General features: G+C 41.5%; 1 protein-coding gene across 1 annotated transcript in view; it reads right to left on the bottom strand.

The window, feature by feature from the left end:
* bchs (WD repeat and FYVE domain containing 3 bchs) overlaps positions 1-17865 on the bottom strand; it is a 244799-nt gene extending 226934 nt beyond the window's left edge. The window contains exons 1-4 of the mRNA XM_070538948.1: positions 17552-17865; positions 14774-15018; positions 5285-5408; positions 3801-4075 (exon numbers count right to left, since the gene is read on the bottom strand). Of these exons, the coding sequence (XP_070395049.1) occupies positions 3801-4075; positions 5285-5408; positions 14774-14977 (603 nt within the window). The 5' untranslated portion in view covers positions 14978-15018; positions 17552-17865. The remainder of the gene's footprint in view (positions 1-3800; positions 4076-5284; positions 5409-14773; positions 15019-17551) is intronic.
* Positions 17866-18351: the final 486 nt, after the last annotated feature.

Below are 18351 nucleotides of genomic sequence, written 5' to 3'. Positions count from 1 at the left end.
CCAATAAATGTGAAGCGCAATATTTACAACGCGCTTATACATTCTCGATTAACGTATTGTTTGCTAGTTTGGTCAACCACTACACAAACTAACTTAAAATCAATTCAAACACTCCAAAACCGCGCACTGCGCGCGATAGGTAACTTAGAACGTACTGATACCACTAAACTATACTATAACAAATACAAAATATTAACAGCATCAAAACTTCACACTTACAAATTATTCCTCGAAATTTCACGGCAATTCTGGGAAGACAAATGTTCCTTCCAAAGTAAATACCATGGCAGAACGACAAATTATAACCTCAGAAAAACTCTGATAGGAAAACCACGTTGCAGAACGAAATACGGAGATCAAAAACTAGCAGTTCAACTTCCTAACCTTCTAAACGACTACCCCTTGGTATTGGACCTGCTAAATTCTGGAATATCAAAGCAAAGCTTTAAGAAAACGGTAAAAGAATTGTTACTATCCGAAGACTAATAGAAATGTTGAACTACAGGTATAGAAAATTTTGTTCATGTTTCTTGTTGTTGTTTTTAGAAAACTGTGTAAACTTTAACCTTTCAGCTACAGGTGTGGAAAATTTCGTACATACTTTTTTTGTCGTTGTTGTGCTTCAATTGATTAGAAAACTGTATAAACTTTAACCTTTTTTTTTCTTTCTTCTTACGCGAATTGTGTACTCAAGTGTTGAAAATGTGTACTACTTTAATTTCATGTGTGACCTCCTGAAAGCCTGCCACTGCCATGTTGCTGCCAATGTACGGGTGGCACGGCCTAGTCAGGCAAATGTTTTGCCTTTAGCCGTGTCCCCTAAGACAATCTGTTCATTGTCTTAAATAAATCAATAAAGAAAGAAAGAAAGAAAGAAATGGCTTTGTCTCCTTTCCTTCCTCTGCGTACATAATCCTAGACCTCCTGCAATATTTCAAAAGTGGACCTCCTCACACATCTTAGGCACAAAGTAGTAAAGCACACTGCAAATGGAAGCAGCTGGCCTAAGGTTGGCTGGGACAAGACTTCCATTAGATTGCACCGCTCATGAGTACTAAGGGGGAGCTGAGCTAAGAGAGATGACAGAGAGCATAGACACCTTACAGGTACCCATTAGCAAATACAGACGTTTGATTTTTCGGACTCCCTAGGGACTGCGAAAACATCCGAAAAATCAGGCAGTCCAAAAAAATGAATGCATGCCTTTGAGTGCCTTCAACTCTTTTGTTACTGTGTTGATAGAAAATCGATTAATTTGATCAACAGCTCACGTAACAGTGCGAAAAAAATCGGGAAGGGACACCGATAGAGACCGAGCGCTCTTTTCACTCAGCCTTTATTGCTGTCCTTTCCTTATTTTTTTTTCCGCACTGTTACATAAGTTGCAATGAACCAACTAGCCCAGCAAACAACCATTCTTGATGAACAGTTTTTCTATGCACTGTTGAACATTTCCATTGAAATTCTTTTACTAGCGACGTCATTGCGCCGTCTAAAATAACGACTGAACTTTACAATTTTCGGCTGATTTGGGAGTCTGGAAAAATAAAATTTCGAATGGAGGTTTCGCAAAACTAGCCTCCAGTGCTCCTAGCACTCTTTCATTAAGAAGACTCAAAAACTGCGCTTTGGTCGAATTGGCGCATAATTTTTAAGTGACAGCAGCAGTGAAGACACAAAAGCTTTTCTCGGTTTGTAAATGTTCTGATACGACATATCGGCTGCTTAAACAATGTCTCAAACAACAGCAGATGCTCATGAGCGCGTGTTATTTTTATAAATGTGTTCAATTACTATCAAGTGCAACTTTATTTTCCCCACCATGGGTTTCTTTTATCCATCAACGCTTCAACAGCACATGTACAAATTATTACAAGAAACACATAGTCAATTTCAGACTGACCTTCGACTGAAGCTTGACTGGCTGTCTAATCTCTTACATTTTGAACACCACCTGTGCAAGTGCACTTATTCATTACTGCACAATATTGTGCAACACTCCAAGTTACTGAACAGGAACTGAACAAAGCATGTGGAGGTTCCAGTGCCAGTTGAACGCACACTAAACCATATTGCTTGCTCAGAAAAGCTGACTGAACGCAATAGAAGGCTACAGCACTCTCACTGACCTGACAGCCATTACTTTGCAATCATAAAAAATGCAGTAAAAAACAAACCAGGTGAGTGCGCACATGTAAAAACAGCCTTTCCACATTTGCCATGCTACTGCTTTCCCGCATAGCATAGGCATCACTATCGCTAGTATTCACACCAACAAATCGTCATAATTTTTTTGCATGATCTGAGTTACAAAAGTTAGGTTACAAAAGTATATGTATATATTTCTTACACTCAGTACTTATAATAAAATTGCAATTTACAACTTCCATTTGTGCTCCTTGAGGTGCTTCTTTGAAGCTTCACATAAGAATTCCCAAAAATTGCTTGAGCAGTTATTACTGCTATGCATCCATTCAAAACACCAGTAATCAAGCTATAATTTTACATATTGCAGGATACGTTGCGACTACTACGTGTTGAAATAAAAGTTTAAAACATAATATCTCTCAACACTCCGAACATAAACACATAACTAGTGGTAATGACTGAGTTAAGGGCTCAAACAACCACATCCACGTCCAAAATAACTTTAAAGGCCTACCACTACAATCATAGGCTCCTAGGTGCTCGTACTGTGACAGGAGATGGCAGGTGTGTGTTTGTCATTAAGGAACACATTCTGTGTCCTGTGACAGTGGTGCCTTTGCACTATTGGTATGCTTCACTGCAATACAGTGCATAGACTTCACCACATAACATAGCCATATTGGGGCAACGCTGACTTTCGGCAACCAGCTTTATGCAAAGCTTTTGGCATTTGGTGCTCGTACTGTAACAGGAGATGGCGGGTGTGCGCGTGTATAATTAGGAAACACATTTTATGCTGTTACAATGACCCCTTCACAGTATTGGTATGCTTCAACGCAATACATTGCGTATGCTTGACCGCGTAACACAGCTGTACTGCGGCGAAACTTACTTTCGGAAACCGGCATTATGCAATGCTTCAGACCCTTCCATGCTTTATGTGCTTCAATGCCATCGGGGAGGTTGACGAAGGTGCAATCGGCACCATTGCCGACAGCGTGGAATCGTTTATATGAAAAACGCAGCCCCAGACAGCAGGAAGCTTGATTAGCGAACATCGAAGCAGCTAGGCCTAACGACAGCACAAAAATGACTACAATGGCTTCCATGGATCAGCGTGCGAGATCGCTGGTTGGAGGCTACGAGATCATCAAAATGACGGTGGCTTCAAATAGGGTGTTTCAGACCTGTGGTCCCAACAAAAAGTCCAAAAAATCGTACGGCGAAGGGCTTCAGTGTTCAAAATTTCAGACGTCCTTATGCACTGGCTCTATACGGTGTCATGAAAGCAGGCATCCAAATTATCAGGCATGTCGGAAAATCGGTCGTTGACTGTACAGTTGAACAGTGATAATAAAGTCTCATTGAAATGAAAATACCTGCATTATATCACATATTTGTTATTAGCACATATTTGTTACACGCTGATATCAGTGTAAAAATGTCTAGATTCGCTTCATAATATCTATGTTCATTATATCAAGGTTCGACTTATTTGTGTGCACTCGCCCTGAGTAACTGTTGGATGCCCTGAGATGCTGGCACAGAGTAATAGGTGGTTACGACTTGTGTCAAGACCTGTTTATGAACTTATGAACTTGAAGTGCAATATTTTTCAATGCCAATGGAATGCACTTCCATGTTGTGCGCACCTGAACGAACACTTTCTGGAGCAGGATCCGGCGCTCGCGGGGTGTGAACTCGCAATGGGGCTCCAGGCGGTCAGGGTCACGCAGTTGTGGCAGGTCGAAGAACAGGTAGAGGCACTTGACCAACGTAGAAGGCAATGCGCTCGAGGTCATCACCTCCACCAGTGGGGCCCCGCCACTGGCCAACAAGTTCATGGTGGCCAGCAGCATCCAACCACGGCTCTGCTCCTCTGTGCTCTCAATTTCCAGGAATTGTGCAATGGCACTGCTCGCACTCTCTGGGTTATACACAAGATATGGGAGGGGGGGATGCAAGCGTATGCTTGTGGATTACACAGCTACACGCGACACAATTGGTGAAATCAACAGAACATGCAAACAAGCTTGCCAGATGGAATTAAAGGTGACATGTCAGGCTATGAATACAAAGGCAGTTGAAATGATACCAGTAGTACACCACACTAGTTTACAAACTGCTAGTAGGCATACAGGTACATTTACTGCTGCACAGGGTGCTAACTTCGTTCCATCACACACAAGAGTTAGAAAATAGTCAAGGCACTAATTGGCATCGCAGAGCCACGTCTTGCTGTCCATGACCTGGATAAACAATTCGATCTCTTGTGCAAGTCCACCTTAATTTAAGGGGCTGACGCAACAGTACATGCATAGCCTGCAACTTGGGAAAAAATTTAACGCACTGCAGTCCGAAAGAAGCCTTCCTTCAGTTTTTTTTCAGTAAAGAGGTGACTCCTTGCTACTACATCTATGAAAAAGAAGCATTAGCTTTGCTTTATACATGATTTTCATGGTAGTTTCACATACAGTGAAGTGCTAATACAATGGCTGCTTTTTGCAGAATTGTTGGTCACAAGTGGGCTAGGCAACACCAATGATTAATATTATAACAATGCACATTAGCATCATCAGCTTGCTTAGCAAAGCTGGTTTTGTAGTTTTTCATCCGGCCACTATAGTCAGCTCTGTGCACAAATGCCACATAATGTAGAGCTTTATTTATGGTAGCTACTGGACTGGGTGCAGTCACTTTTTTACTTACTGCTGATCACATGAAACTTCTGACACCTTCGATCAACAGCAAGGGGGTGAAAGGAAAGTCGCATAAGCAGGTTTTGAAGAATGTGAATGGACGTAAATTTAGCAAAGTACAATGTTCGGCTGCTTGATGCACAGCTGACAATGTTAATGGTGCAAAAGGTGACTGCACACTACAACATAAGTATGTGATGGCTTGTAGGGTTGCCTGTATTTTGGTCTCAGGATCTGCACACTCAAACAAAAAGAGAAATTTAGTTGAGTTCCGCGTTCTTTTTGCCCATCCATCTTTTTCTTCCACAACCTTTTGCACCACAAACACTAACATAAATTTACATACAAAATAAATTTGCAGCCTTTTGTTCAATGTAAAAAAATTATTTGTGAGAAAGAAATATATAAATGCATGTATAGGAAGAGGCAACACCAACCTGTACTTTGATTTGAAGCCCGCCTCCGAATCTCGGAAACCATGAGCTTGGAAACTAGCTTGGAGAATGCTAGCACATCGCTGAACTTGTCAATAATATCCGCAGCAGGGCTGTTCTCAAACACCTACAACACGTAAGTCAGAGCTTTCATAAGAAAGGGAGCAGAGCAGAATCATTATATAAGTCAATGCCACTTACAAAAAAAAAGACAAGAAAGCCAGTCTTAACTCTTATTCCTTTAATGACAAAATGCTCCACTTAGTAAACAGCCAAACAGGCCAACCCAGCAAAGTAAACACCAGCAGCCTCAGCAGTGCCTGTTAACCCGCAAATGAACTTCAAACGAACCACCAGCCTGAAATCCAACCTCTCAGCATTTGCCCCTGACACAGCATAAAGGGACATTAAAGAAAAAAAAAATTAATCAGCTCAGATTGACACAGTATTGTTTCAAAATGTGTTGTTTCATTAATTACACTGTAAAAGCTTGATTGCTAGATGAGGAAATTGAGGCCAATATCCCCTTATTGAATTTGGTGCAGAAACCCCAGCACTTGTGCGTCAGAGCAATGTCATGAATTTCAAACTATTTTTTTTTCTATTTGGCAGTTGTGAATACTTTGTTGTGTCACAAAACAACAGACACAAGAAAGACGACAGGACAAGGCGCGGTAAATGGTCTCAAAGTTTGCCAAGTTCAGTTTTCTCGTTTGTTAGGATAGAATGTAGTCTCGTTACTGATAAAAAAAAACAATCAGCTACGAGCAAATCCCTTCAAAAGCCACAGGTCATGTTGACCTGGTGCAGGAGCTTCAAGGCTGTACTGTCACCTGTCTTTAGTTTCTTTCTGGCTTGTCAAGCTGCCTCTTAAGGTAATGGTGTTTTTTTTTTGGTATTGTGCAAGGGCAAACAGTGGCCCAACATCTGAGCCTAATGTTATTTCTGTACTTGTAGCAAGGAGCCTACAGCTTTGTTCATAAAGCTGCCCTCAAATTCGAGAAATCCCCTCCACTTCTTGTGAATATTTCTATGCACTTTTAAACAAAATGGCATTGGTTAGGTTTCTTTATATCTCACGACTAAACATTGCCTCCAGTAGAAGCATAAGCCAAGAAATCTTGTCACCGACAGGGTGATGGTGTCGCCTGGCAGTGGAGAATGATACCACTGAGCCAACACTCTGGCCTGCGAGATCAGGCAGTGCGACGGAGGTCACATCACACTACCTCGAGGCCATGCCAGCACGAAAGCACGGAGCAATGATGGGCAGATCATGATGGGTATTATCACAGGTGCCCAGCTTTTGAGCGCACTTCAAATAGCAAAAAGGAGGGGAAGCTTGCAAAGGTACCAGCAGCACTTGCCTACTTTCATACTAAATTTATTCATAAAGTTTGTGTTGCAAAATAATCGCAAGGCTATGGATCTTTGATACCATGCACTTTAGCAAACAGTTTTATAACTGCGCAAACAAACGACCACAGAGAGAGAGTGCACAAGGACAGGTGCAGCCTTGTGTCCTTGTGTACTGCGCTTGTCCTTGCGTGCTCTCTCTCTGTGGTTGTTCGTTTGCGGAGTTATAAAACTGTTTGCTAATAGGCACCAACTTGCCCAACAAGAAGTTTTTCTAAGATACCAGACATGTAAACCTAGACTGGTAGATTATAGTTCAGCACCTGGGAACAGCTTAGTTGTAGCAGGCTAGAATGTACTATAACCTCTTTTTGAGCAGCGTGATCGCTCCTCTCTGCCCGACGCATATTTTGTTGCCAGTAGTGGCGGTGCCACAGTCGCTAACTATTGAAGGAGCATCGCGCCGAAGCGTGTCGGGCAATGGAGCGTGTGTCTAGTATCTGACCAGACACATGCTCCAGACCGGCCATGGGTAGAGCTACAGGGTGCTGGACATGCTCAATAGCTAGCGACAACAATGCCGCTGCTATGTGCAATACTTCTCGAAACACCCACGAATAGGCAAGGCAAGCATCAGTCGGCGCACTGCCCACATATTCTAATTCACTATAACCAGGCTTATCACAAATTCTAAAGATAAACAACAACACAGCCTTCAAATTACCACGACAGCCATCAGTGACACCACTCCCCGCCAGTGACTCAAGCCGGCAACTTTTATTAACTTTTTCTTCATGAAAAAAGAAAAATGTGAAGACGGAGTGAAACCCAGGTCACAGGCTTGATGTCATCAGTACCACAACTTTGGCACAAAAATTGAAAAATGTAGTCTGGTCGTAATTTTCTGCATCGATAGCCAACTTAAAAAATAATTTTTTTTAAAATAGAAATGTGAATAGAGTTTTAAATGAATTATCTATTTGAAGCTCACTTGCTGTTTCTCTATAGTGTTCGTTTAAATAATGAATCCCTAATACTAATAAACTAGCCAAAATATTGATGTGAGGTTTCAAGGCAAGGTTCAAATGACGACTACTAGTCCATAATTACCTGGCAAGTATTTAAGTGTAAACAGAAGAGGGAAACGCACCTCGCTTTAGCCCCTACATAGTCTCACGAAAGTTCAAGATGGTGCTAGTACGTTGTACTACCTCGTTGAATACTACTTAAATTGTGCTGTAAATATTCTAGTGCATGTTCTGGCATCACCACAGTATCAAATGTGGCATTAAACTGCCACACTATTCATTGTCAATACAAAGTTGCAGAAACACACCATAGCCCATATTTAGTGTTTCGTGTCTTATAGAAATTTAAGCAAGCTGAGGAAAATAGCCCATTGGAATTTGAGTAGCTCTTCCATACAGATTGCTTTGGTTTATTACAAGAGCTAATATACAAAATACTATGTCCTATAATTTACAGTGATGCACAGAGACAGTTCACAAAAAGGCTTGCACTTTTTCTCATTTCCCTATCTTGAGGGATTCATTTCTTTCCTCTCACGTACTTGTCTCATACTAACATTTCAGGTGGAAGAGAGAGAAAACTGCATCAGGCTTTTAGACATGGATTGATGGGGTTAGATGCCCCAGTCAAACACACGGTCTACAACAGATGCCTTGGCGTAGAGTTCTCGATTATTTTTGCCCAGCTGGGGCTCATTAATGCGCATCCAAAGTGTGGTATGCAATAATTTTGCATCCCAATACCATTGAGCTTGTAAATGCTGGAGCTTTCAAATTATCGAATCTACTCATATACAGGTCAAGTGCGAAAGCAAATCAACTCCCTGCATCTATACAATCTTTTTTTCTTTTCATTTTCTGTATTTTTGTTCAAGCAGATTTTAAAGATGGATATCTAAAAAGTGGCACTAGTCTGAGAATTTCTGCTGAGTGGGCACAACTTGACTACTGCATTGCTTCCATTCTGCAATTTCAGCATATGTCTTAAAATGAATTTAAGACCATTAGCACATCTTCCTCATTAGCTACCTGGACACTGATTTGTTGAGCAGTTTATGTTTGTCTATACCCGTAATCCACCTGAAATGGTCAAATTACGGGCAACAGTGGACTTCAATCAACTAAGGGAACAGGCTAGTTTCAGGAAGGGATACTCGACAATGGATAACATCCATGTCACTAATCAGGCAATCTAGAAATCCGCAGAGTACAACCAGCCTCCCTATATGGCTTTCATAGATTACGAAAAGGCATTTGATTAAGTAGAGAAACCAGCAGTCATAGAGGCATTACGTAATCAAGGAGTACAGGCCGCATACGTAAATATCTTGGAAAATATCTACAGAGATTCCACAGCTACCTTAATTCTCCACAAGAAAAGTAGGAAGATCAGACAAGGAGACACAATCTCTCCAATGCTATTCACTGCATGCTTGGAAGAAGTATTCCAGCTATAAAACTGGGTAGGCTTAGGAGTGAGGATCAACGGCGAATATCTCGGCAACCTTCGATTTGCATATGAAATTGTCCTGTGCAGCAACACTGGGGATGAGTTGCTACAAATGATTGAGCACCTTAACAGAGAGAGCGCAGGAGTGGGGTTGAAGATTATTATGCAAAAGACAAAGATAATGATCAATAGCTGGGCAAGCGAACAAGAGTTTAGGATCGCCAGTCAGCCTCTAGAGACTGGGAAGGAGTACGTTTACCTAGGTGAATTGCTCACAAAGGACCCTAATCTTGAGAAAGAAATTTACAGAAGCATAAAATTGGGTCGTAGTGCATACGGGAGACATTGTCGGATCCTGACTGGAAGCTTACCACTATCATTTAAAAGAAATGTGTACAATCAATGTGTTCTACTGGTACTAAAATTTGGGGTAGAAACTTGGCGATTGACACTGAAGCTCGAGAACAAGTTAAGGACCGCACAAAGAGCGATGGAACGAAAAATGTTAGGCGTAACGTCAAGCGTCAGGAAGAGAGTGGTATGGATTAGAGAGCAAATGGGGATAGCCGATATTCTAATCGACATTAAGAGGAAAAAATGGAGCTGGGCAGGTCATGTAATGTGTAGGTTAGATAACCGGTGGACCATTAGGGTTACAGAATGGATGCCAAGAGAAGGGAAGCGCAGTGAAGGGCGGGGTAAAGGACTGCAGAAGACTAGGTAAGGTGATGAAATGAAGGAATTCACAGGCTTTAGTTGGAATCGGCTGGTGCAGGACAGGGGTAATTGGAGATTGCAGGGAGAGGCCTTCGTCCTGCAGTGGACATAAAATAGGCTGACGTTGCTGATGTTGAGACATAAAACCTTAAGCCAAGCTTCAATATTATGCTTACGCGCCCCCCTCCCCACCCTAAAAGGAGCCATAGAAAAACCCATCCAACAAAATAAAGGTGTAAATAAAATAAGCAAGAGGCTATGCACTGAAATTGCATGTCAGCTTGCATCTTGAATGAATGAAAAAATGTATTTTAAAGCTTGACATTCCATGGAAGGAGAAGGCATAGGACTTGGTGTGCTTCCAAGATGTAGCAATTCTCAAAAGGCAACCCTGTTACACTAAAAAAGCATGTCTTTTTGTCTCTGCAACCTTGACATTCCAACATAAAGTGTTTCATGGTTTCAAATCCACTTGATTCGCACGCTCTAGACTGTTTACATAAATACCACTACCTCTGCCTCACCTGTCTATACTACGATCATGTTTTTCTTGCCCTTTTTTTGGCCTTTTCCCACACTCCTTCAGGGCCTTTGTGTCGCCGATCCCCCTCCCTACACAGAGTAGCATGTATGTGTTTAAATATATGCCAACAGAATTATCTGGATTTCATTAAAGCTTTCACTCTCTTCCTCAGGCTTGTCAACCAAAAGCATGAAAGCGAAATCCATGGCCTGTGGACAACTACGGCAGGATCAAAGCTGTAGAAAATAGCTCATCGCTTGCTTTAATACATGCAATAATAGACACAATGAAATTTTTCTTTAAATCACGTTTGACTAAAGGCATTAGCAATCAGCCACATGAATCTGACTTGCTACCCTAATATGCCTGGAGCATTAAGAAACCATGCACAAAGGTTTGCTAAAGGGATGCTAAACAAAAATATCACGCAAAACCAGATTGGTAAGTTAACCTTCTGCAACAGCAGAAAGACAACCTTTATCACGTGAAAAGGCCTACTAAGACAGAAAAGATAAGAGAACAAAAGATACATGGAGACGCCACCTTACACCTCCTCCACAAGCTGCCAGTAACGGATGGATTCAGACACCCCCCACTTCAGTGCTGTTTGTGGATAAAGGGTTACATCGCACATAAGAAGAATTCAAGACTGAACTTAGGAAGTTTTGAGAACTTTTTCCATGCAAAGACAGACCAAATATGAGATGTGATGGCACACCAATGTACTGGTGCTATGATTTGAGTCCAAACAAAACAACAACAAAAAATGAAAGTTTGTCCTTCATTTTCTACTCCAATAATTAACATTTTCCTGCCAAATAAATGCATATAGAGTTTTGATTGAATACTAGACTATATCAATTTACTGTTGCCCTTTAGTATCCCTTCAAAAAACATATTTGCTCTCAACTGACCTGCTGTGATGGCTCGGTGGCTATGGTGCCCTGCTGCTGAGCACACAGTTATAGGTTCAAATTTCAGCTACAGCAGCCATGTTCCAAAGGGGGAGGAATGCAAAAGTGCTCATGCATTAAAATTCGGGTGGACTTAAATCAACCACCGAGGTGGTCAAAATTAATCCAAAGCACCCTCACCTCATTGCGTCATTATGTCGTCCCTCATAGCCTGTGTGTCGCTTCGGGATATTAAACTCCATAATTTTATTTTATTTTCCCATAGGAAGTTCGGCTACCAGACGAGAGGAAGCACATCAGCACAAAAGTTGCTATGGAGAGCTGTACGCAGTGGTATGCTCCTAAAGAGACCACAGGACCATCTGCTTGGTGCACCATACCACACTGGTTGTTTGATACCCAAGACATTTTGTAACTATTATGGTGTGTTGTGGTGTGCCTCCAACACCTATCACTTATCTCGTATAATCACTAACGTTAACTCACTTGGAATCAAATTTTCACGTGCAATCGCACAGCTCACCATTATAAACCATCACAGCGTTTTAGATTTCATATATTGTACAGCACCCTACTATGCAGTATACAAGGTAGCAACATTAGCATGTTCCATACCTGAACAATTATACAGCTTTTGAAGTAATGGTGCATAGACAAGTCATATTTTAACTCTGTGCCTAGATGCATATTCTTCTGTTAGCTATGTCACATACCGCAGTCTTGTTCTTGCTGAGTTCATTTCCTTCCACAGTGTTGTGTTAAAATCTTCCTAAACAGTACATTATCAACTTCTCTTGAGCTGACCTCACTTCCTGTGACCAGCTGGATAAATATTAATTGCTTATTTGCCAATACAGCTTTCATCTTTTCTAGTGCACATGGCTGTGCAACTTCAAATGAGCCCTAAACAAGTTCAAACCTTTTGAGTAAACAAGCACAGTGTTTAGGCTTGTAGAGTACAAGGCTATAATGGCATCTGCCAAACACCGCAGCATTTCTGTATGGTGAGAAGCCCTCAAAATAAATGTATAAATTAAAAGAGTCTCTTCAGCCTCATTTTCCTGGACTGCTCAAGTGAACGTAGCATTTTTACAATGTCCTAATGTTTGATTTGTCAATCATCCCAATGTAGTGGCTGAATAAATAAATGAAAGCTCCATCCCCACAACAGCATGGACTGACCTTGAGTGAAATATTAGGCAAGGTGTGGCGCCTTGAACTGCTTAGATCCTCCCTACATACACCAGTACGGCTCTATGAGTGTGTTCTTCTCAGTGTCCTTTAAACAGAAATTTGAGATTTAGTGCAGCTACAGCTAGTCGATGTGAAGAAGATGCACGCGATGACCACACTTGCATCTACCTCATGCCAGAAGCAGCCAGTGCTGCACCTAATTTTAGTCTCAATTCAATCGCCATGATGGATGGCTGCGGGATGAATTTTTGCTCTGCAGGGCGGCAGCTTCACAGCATCATTTGTGGGAACTCGTTGCAACAAGAAATGCCAAGTGTGTGTGGCAGGCATTAGTAACACCAACATAAAAAGATTAACCAATACCATGTACTGGGTAAAGGTATTTGTTACTCGAACAATGCAGGGAAAAATGCGCTGCTCTGCTTGACTGCTGCAAAACATCAACTCTAGAATTTGCTTTGCCTATTAGAAAATTCTTGCCAGAAGATGTTCACTAAAGGGTGCTTTGTAACCGCCAGTCTGCAAAAACTGCTTCTGCTGTAATTGCTTTGGGGCCGCTTCAAGTCTTTGCTCTTGAACTTTAGCTCTGACATCTGTAACGCGAGTTATTTTTTTGTTATCATGTTATACTTTTCTCTTTGCTTGTATGACCGACTGCTAACAGCCTAGTGCTTTTAGTGCAATGCACAACATAGAGGGAGAAGCAGCATATATGCAAATATATGCTGCTTCTACATAAAAAAATACATCTACATAAAAATACATAACAATGAAGAACATATGAATGTGCAGTATGCAGTTAACTAAACAGCAAGCCACCCGTGGCCACAGTGATAAAGCAAGGATATTTCACACACCTGTATGGATTATTAAATATGTCAAGACAGCAATAAGAAATTTAAGATACAGGCTAAACGCTGTAACCAGACAAAAATATCAAAGGTAAGCTAAAAGGTTGTACAAGTGTTGCCAATGGTGTAGTGGACACTCGCGAAATTGGCGTGCGTTGAAAAATGATTGACGAGTTGAGGTCTGGAAGCCTATAGTATTAAGTAGTGGTATGAACTTTTTGCACCACCCCGCACACTCATCTCAGCCAATGGAAATTCTGAATGTTAAACTTCATTGTGATTGTTTTGCTTTCACGAAGTACTGCAGGCTGCACCAGTCCCTTATAAACTTCATCTTTCAGTTCCTGTGTTGTCAATACGTGTCCTGCCCAAATGTGAAACTGTTTCATATAGAGTTCCAAGTTTTTTTCAGGCTGCACTCAGCATCTTTCCCAGCTTCTTTCATTAGTTTTCATCGAATGCAAATGACGGCAGTGAAGGGTGCCTATAACAATTGTTCGGAAAGTCAGGGCTTCCTAAACCATGACAATTGTGTAATTACATATGCCCGATCATTACAATAGCATTATGAGTGCTTTTTGCAAGACATTGCGAGAACTTGTAAATGCTACAATACTGGCTGTTAAAGCCATGTACCATAGCAATCAAATACTACTCATACTACTAACCACTTATAAAATAAAGTCAATTTTTAAGCTGTCAGCATGTGACAAACTACCTGCAATGCAAACTTTTTACTACTTAATAGCAAATGCAACACATTATTACATATATTAAGAAGTGTACAATAAGGCATTGAATTTTTAGGGATGGCTGTATTCTTGAATATCCAGAAAGTTGGTGCTTTTGAATTCATTCTTATAATGTGGTAGCTGTGGCTGCTAAAATCTTGGTGATTAGTAAAAAAACCTTTGTGACAGGCCTTAATTGAGAGGAGCACACCCACACATAAAGCAGTTTAATGAAGCTTGAAAATTCGATGTTCGGAAAACCAAGGAATAAACGTTCACAAAAAACTGTCTGTTACTTGTTCATTCTCAAAATGACGACATAGCGATATTACCTTCGGTTTCACCCCCCCCCCCCCCCAACCCCACACACATACACACAAAAGAAAAAAATGCTCACCCTGCAACACAAAAATGTCTAGGGAGAGAGAGGCCCACTCTCATAGAATGCATCTAACTGTTGCTAGCAAACTTTAGATAAAACTGCCAGCAGGATGTAGAAGTGGATGAATGAAAAATGATGTGCACAGTGTAATACACACACTGCGCACCCCACTCTTCAAAATCCAACAAAGAATGACCTTGTGGTACCACACTTCTCAAAACACACTGCAAGCTTGGCAATAACATGCAAGTAGGTGCAGCATAAAAACACACAGCTTAAACACGTGTGTTTTTCTACTTCACCCATCACATTTGTTAACCATCTGCCAGAAGGCTGTGTGTACAACCTTGCAGAAAAGTGGGAGCATATTGTAGAGTCGCTGCTCTTGTTCTTGCTGGGTGAGCGGGTGAGTCGGGTGCGACAGCTCAGCAAAGAGCTTGTGCAGGTGCATCAAACCCAGGGCCGTATGCTGCGAGCTCTGGGCTCCATCCTCGGAGGCACCTGCACCTCGGCCCTGGTGACCCACCAACAGCTTGCGCATTATGTTCATCTTGGCAGGTAAGATGTCTCCGCTGCCTCCACAGCTTCAGCCTGCAGCATCAGCAGAGCAAGCACAATTTTATTCTAAAATTGTGACAATCTAGATGGGTTAAATTTGTCACTTAATTCCAGACTTGCTACCAGCCATGGTAACATGTAACAAGGTGAGGCATATAATGAGGGCCACTGGCTTTATTTAATCAGGGCTGTCTCACAGCTCTATTTTACTTGCTTTTGCACCTTCTCTCTCTCACAAGTTTTGTGTCATGTGTATGCCAAACTATACAGCTATACTGAAAAAAACTGTAATGCTTGAACAATCAAGTATGATTATGCAAGGCTGGAAACGGTACTGTCAGACAGCAACAGACAGGTCCCATGTCATGTTTAAACCGAAAAACAAAGGTGCCATTAGAGGCAGTTAAAAACAAGAGGTAACAGCAATGGTTACACCTGATACCCAATTCAGCCAACTGGAAGAGCAAGACAGCAACAGAAACGGTGGACTGTTATATTGCCTTCCCTGTCAGCTCAAACAAAGAATACATGGTATCACCAAGTCGATGTATTGCACAGATCAAACCATTCCTGAATACTATTTCAAAAATGCCACACTGTCCTTAATTTAGGAGTCACTCATCCATTGCTTGAGTTACACATGCCCATTAAATATAATGTGATAAAAAAACAGCAGAAATTTCATGCTTTAGCAAAACAAACAAACAATGCTTCCAAGCAGACATCACTACAAAGTTCATGCATTACATTAATTCAAACAACTTTTTATAAAAAGGCAAAAATGAGCATGCATATTGCCGTCAAACAGTTAACGAAATAATATAGTCAGTATTTATCCCAGGGTCACATGAAAGCCCATGTCTGGTCAATAGATGACAGGTGTGATAAGAAAATGTAATGGCATTCCATGTACTGCAGTGTGTCATTTTTCTTCAGTATATGCCAGTAGAAAACAATAATGAATGGCCAGTAATCAGGCAAATGTTTATTATTGTTTGTATGCTAAAGAAGAAAAATGGAGTAAGAAAAAGAAACACAAAGGGTGCCCACAAACTTCTAACAAGTTCTGCAATGAGGAGGAACAGGGCATCATTATGAAACACTCAAGACTGAGCTAACATCTACAATGTGTTGAGAACTTGAGAGTGATATTCATTAATTTGTCATTTAACAATATACAAAACACAAAAAAGAAATTTGTTATGACCAACAATAACATGTATGCTCGCACAAGTTTCGTGAAGCATAAGTGAACAAAAGCAAAAGAATAATGGCCACAATGAAGTCATGTCCCACCAGAAAAAGCAGGGGCTAGGTTGCAGATTAGAATGTTTATTTTCATCCTCTAGCATAAATGGAAGCACAATGTCAATTTCTAAATTAGTTCCTAATGCCCTCACCTTCCAGTTCACCTTTAAGGCAGACATACATTAGCTTTATCCATGCAATATGCGAATTTCGCATATTTACATAATGCAACTACAAACTCCACGATGCGTCTACTATTATAATGCACATTAAAGCGCATGTGTGTCACTGCATTTAACATTTACACATGAATAATTCAAGTGTAGGCTATAACCAGTGCAGGCGCAAGTGGTGCAACTTACGGATGCACTCCTCTTTAATTACAGATAGTTTTCTTGGGATAAATTCAACAAGAGCTTTCACCAACTGAATGTTATACATTTTACTGCAAAAGCAAATCGCAGGTTTATTTTTAAAATACACATTTGAGTGCAGAATGTTGCTTGCCGGACTTGCCGTCTGCTTTGCCGGACCGTTGAAACAAAAGATAAAATAATGCGCCGTTATCAGAAGTTTGCTATTCACGCAACACGCGCAGCCATAAAACGGAATACTACGCGCGGCCTTCTATGCTTAGCGCGCATGCCACGCTGCTCTGTCCCACCCACCCAGGGCGGCGACAAGTTGGCAATGACCATGTCGCCTACTGTAGTTAGCTCAACACCGATCGCAGCTGTCAGCCCAGAATGGAATGGAATGGATAACATTATGCGTCTTGAATTATTATATCACCAAGCGAAGAACAGGTGTTCGTGTATTGCACAAGCAAGTGCTGTTTTTAAACGCGCCTGTGTTAAGTTTCACTCGCTCAAAAAGCTGGAAGGGCGCCTCTTTATATATAACCGACCGGGCCTTCACGCCAGCAATTCCCCACGTGCATACAGGCATGATAGCAACAAGCAGGTTCATTCATTTTCTCACGCGGAAGTGAACTGTCTTACGTCCTCGATGGCATCATTTATGAGAACCCAGAGCAACCACATCTCACGTGCAAAGGATCAAGTTGTAATCCACACAAATACGCGTACAGGTATTGAACACGAAGATGAATTGGTGCTTCAAATATAACCTACCCCACTACCCGGTGCGCGTTTGAAATGAATCGAGCAACCGCAACGAGAGCTATGATGTCGTTTCGGATGTAATAGCAACACCATTGATCGCATTCAGCGCAAGCTCTATACGGCAGCGACGACTGACGTCTGCACGCCAGCTCATCTCAAGCACAAAGCAGTGATCTAAAAGCCCCCGTACTTACTAGAAACAGCTGTAGGCCGCCCAGACACCGTCGTGTAGGCCTACATTTCGCTAACGATCATGCATGCACCAATACTAAGCTGAAGACGGACACTTCTGCGGAGTTCCTTGTGCACGGGTTCCTAGAGTAGCTACTTAAAACTACGAATTTCATCATTCCTCGCTTCATCGCTTATCTCATCCATTGCTATCAGCGTGAGGTACCGCACTGCCAAATTATGGATCAAATTACTAGCTCTACATCTCACAAGACATGAGCCGCGGAAGCTAGCAGGCAACTACACAAACTCGATGCGAAGATCACTTGGATTGGCTAGCACCTATTGATTGGCTTGAGCCAAACTTGAACAGCAGCACGACTGGCGCTGCTAGCGCCCTAGCGCTGCTTTGGCAATGTTTCAAGGCTGTTCCGGCCTTTATGCGCGGGAATTTTGAGTTTCACCGTAACACGCATTTCTGCTGACTCCCTGAACATGTCTCAATGAATGAATAATAGTGAGAGTAATAACCCAATCCTTTGTAAGCATAAATTATGCACACATGCAGGTAAACTTACCGGACTATGTCATACGTGAAAGTCCGTAAACGCTCATCCAGAAATGGTTAGCGCAGGATGGATTTTGTGATTCTCGGCATCTCAGCCGAACTCGTAGATTCTCACGATCGCACAGACAATCTTATCTCCGTTGTCATGGACGTTTTATAACCGACGTTCCTTGCAATTATTGTTTTATTCAGTTTATTATTATTTTTTTTTAAGAACAACCGCTGCTTACTTTTAGGGGAGGCTGTTTTCTTCAA

The sequence above is a fragment of the Dermacentor albipictus genome, chromosome 1, assembly GCF_038994185.2.
Source record: "Dermacentor albipictus isolate Rhodes 1998 colony chromosome 1, USDA_Dalb.pri_finalv2, whole genome shotgun sequence".
Taxonomy (NCBI): domain Eukaryota; kingdom Metazoa; phylum Arthropoda; class Arachnida; order Ixodida; family Ixodidae; genus Dermacentor; species Dermacentor albipictus.
This window is presented reverse-complemented; position numbering and strand designations above follow the sequence as displayed.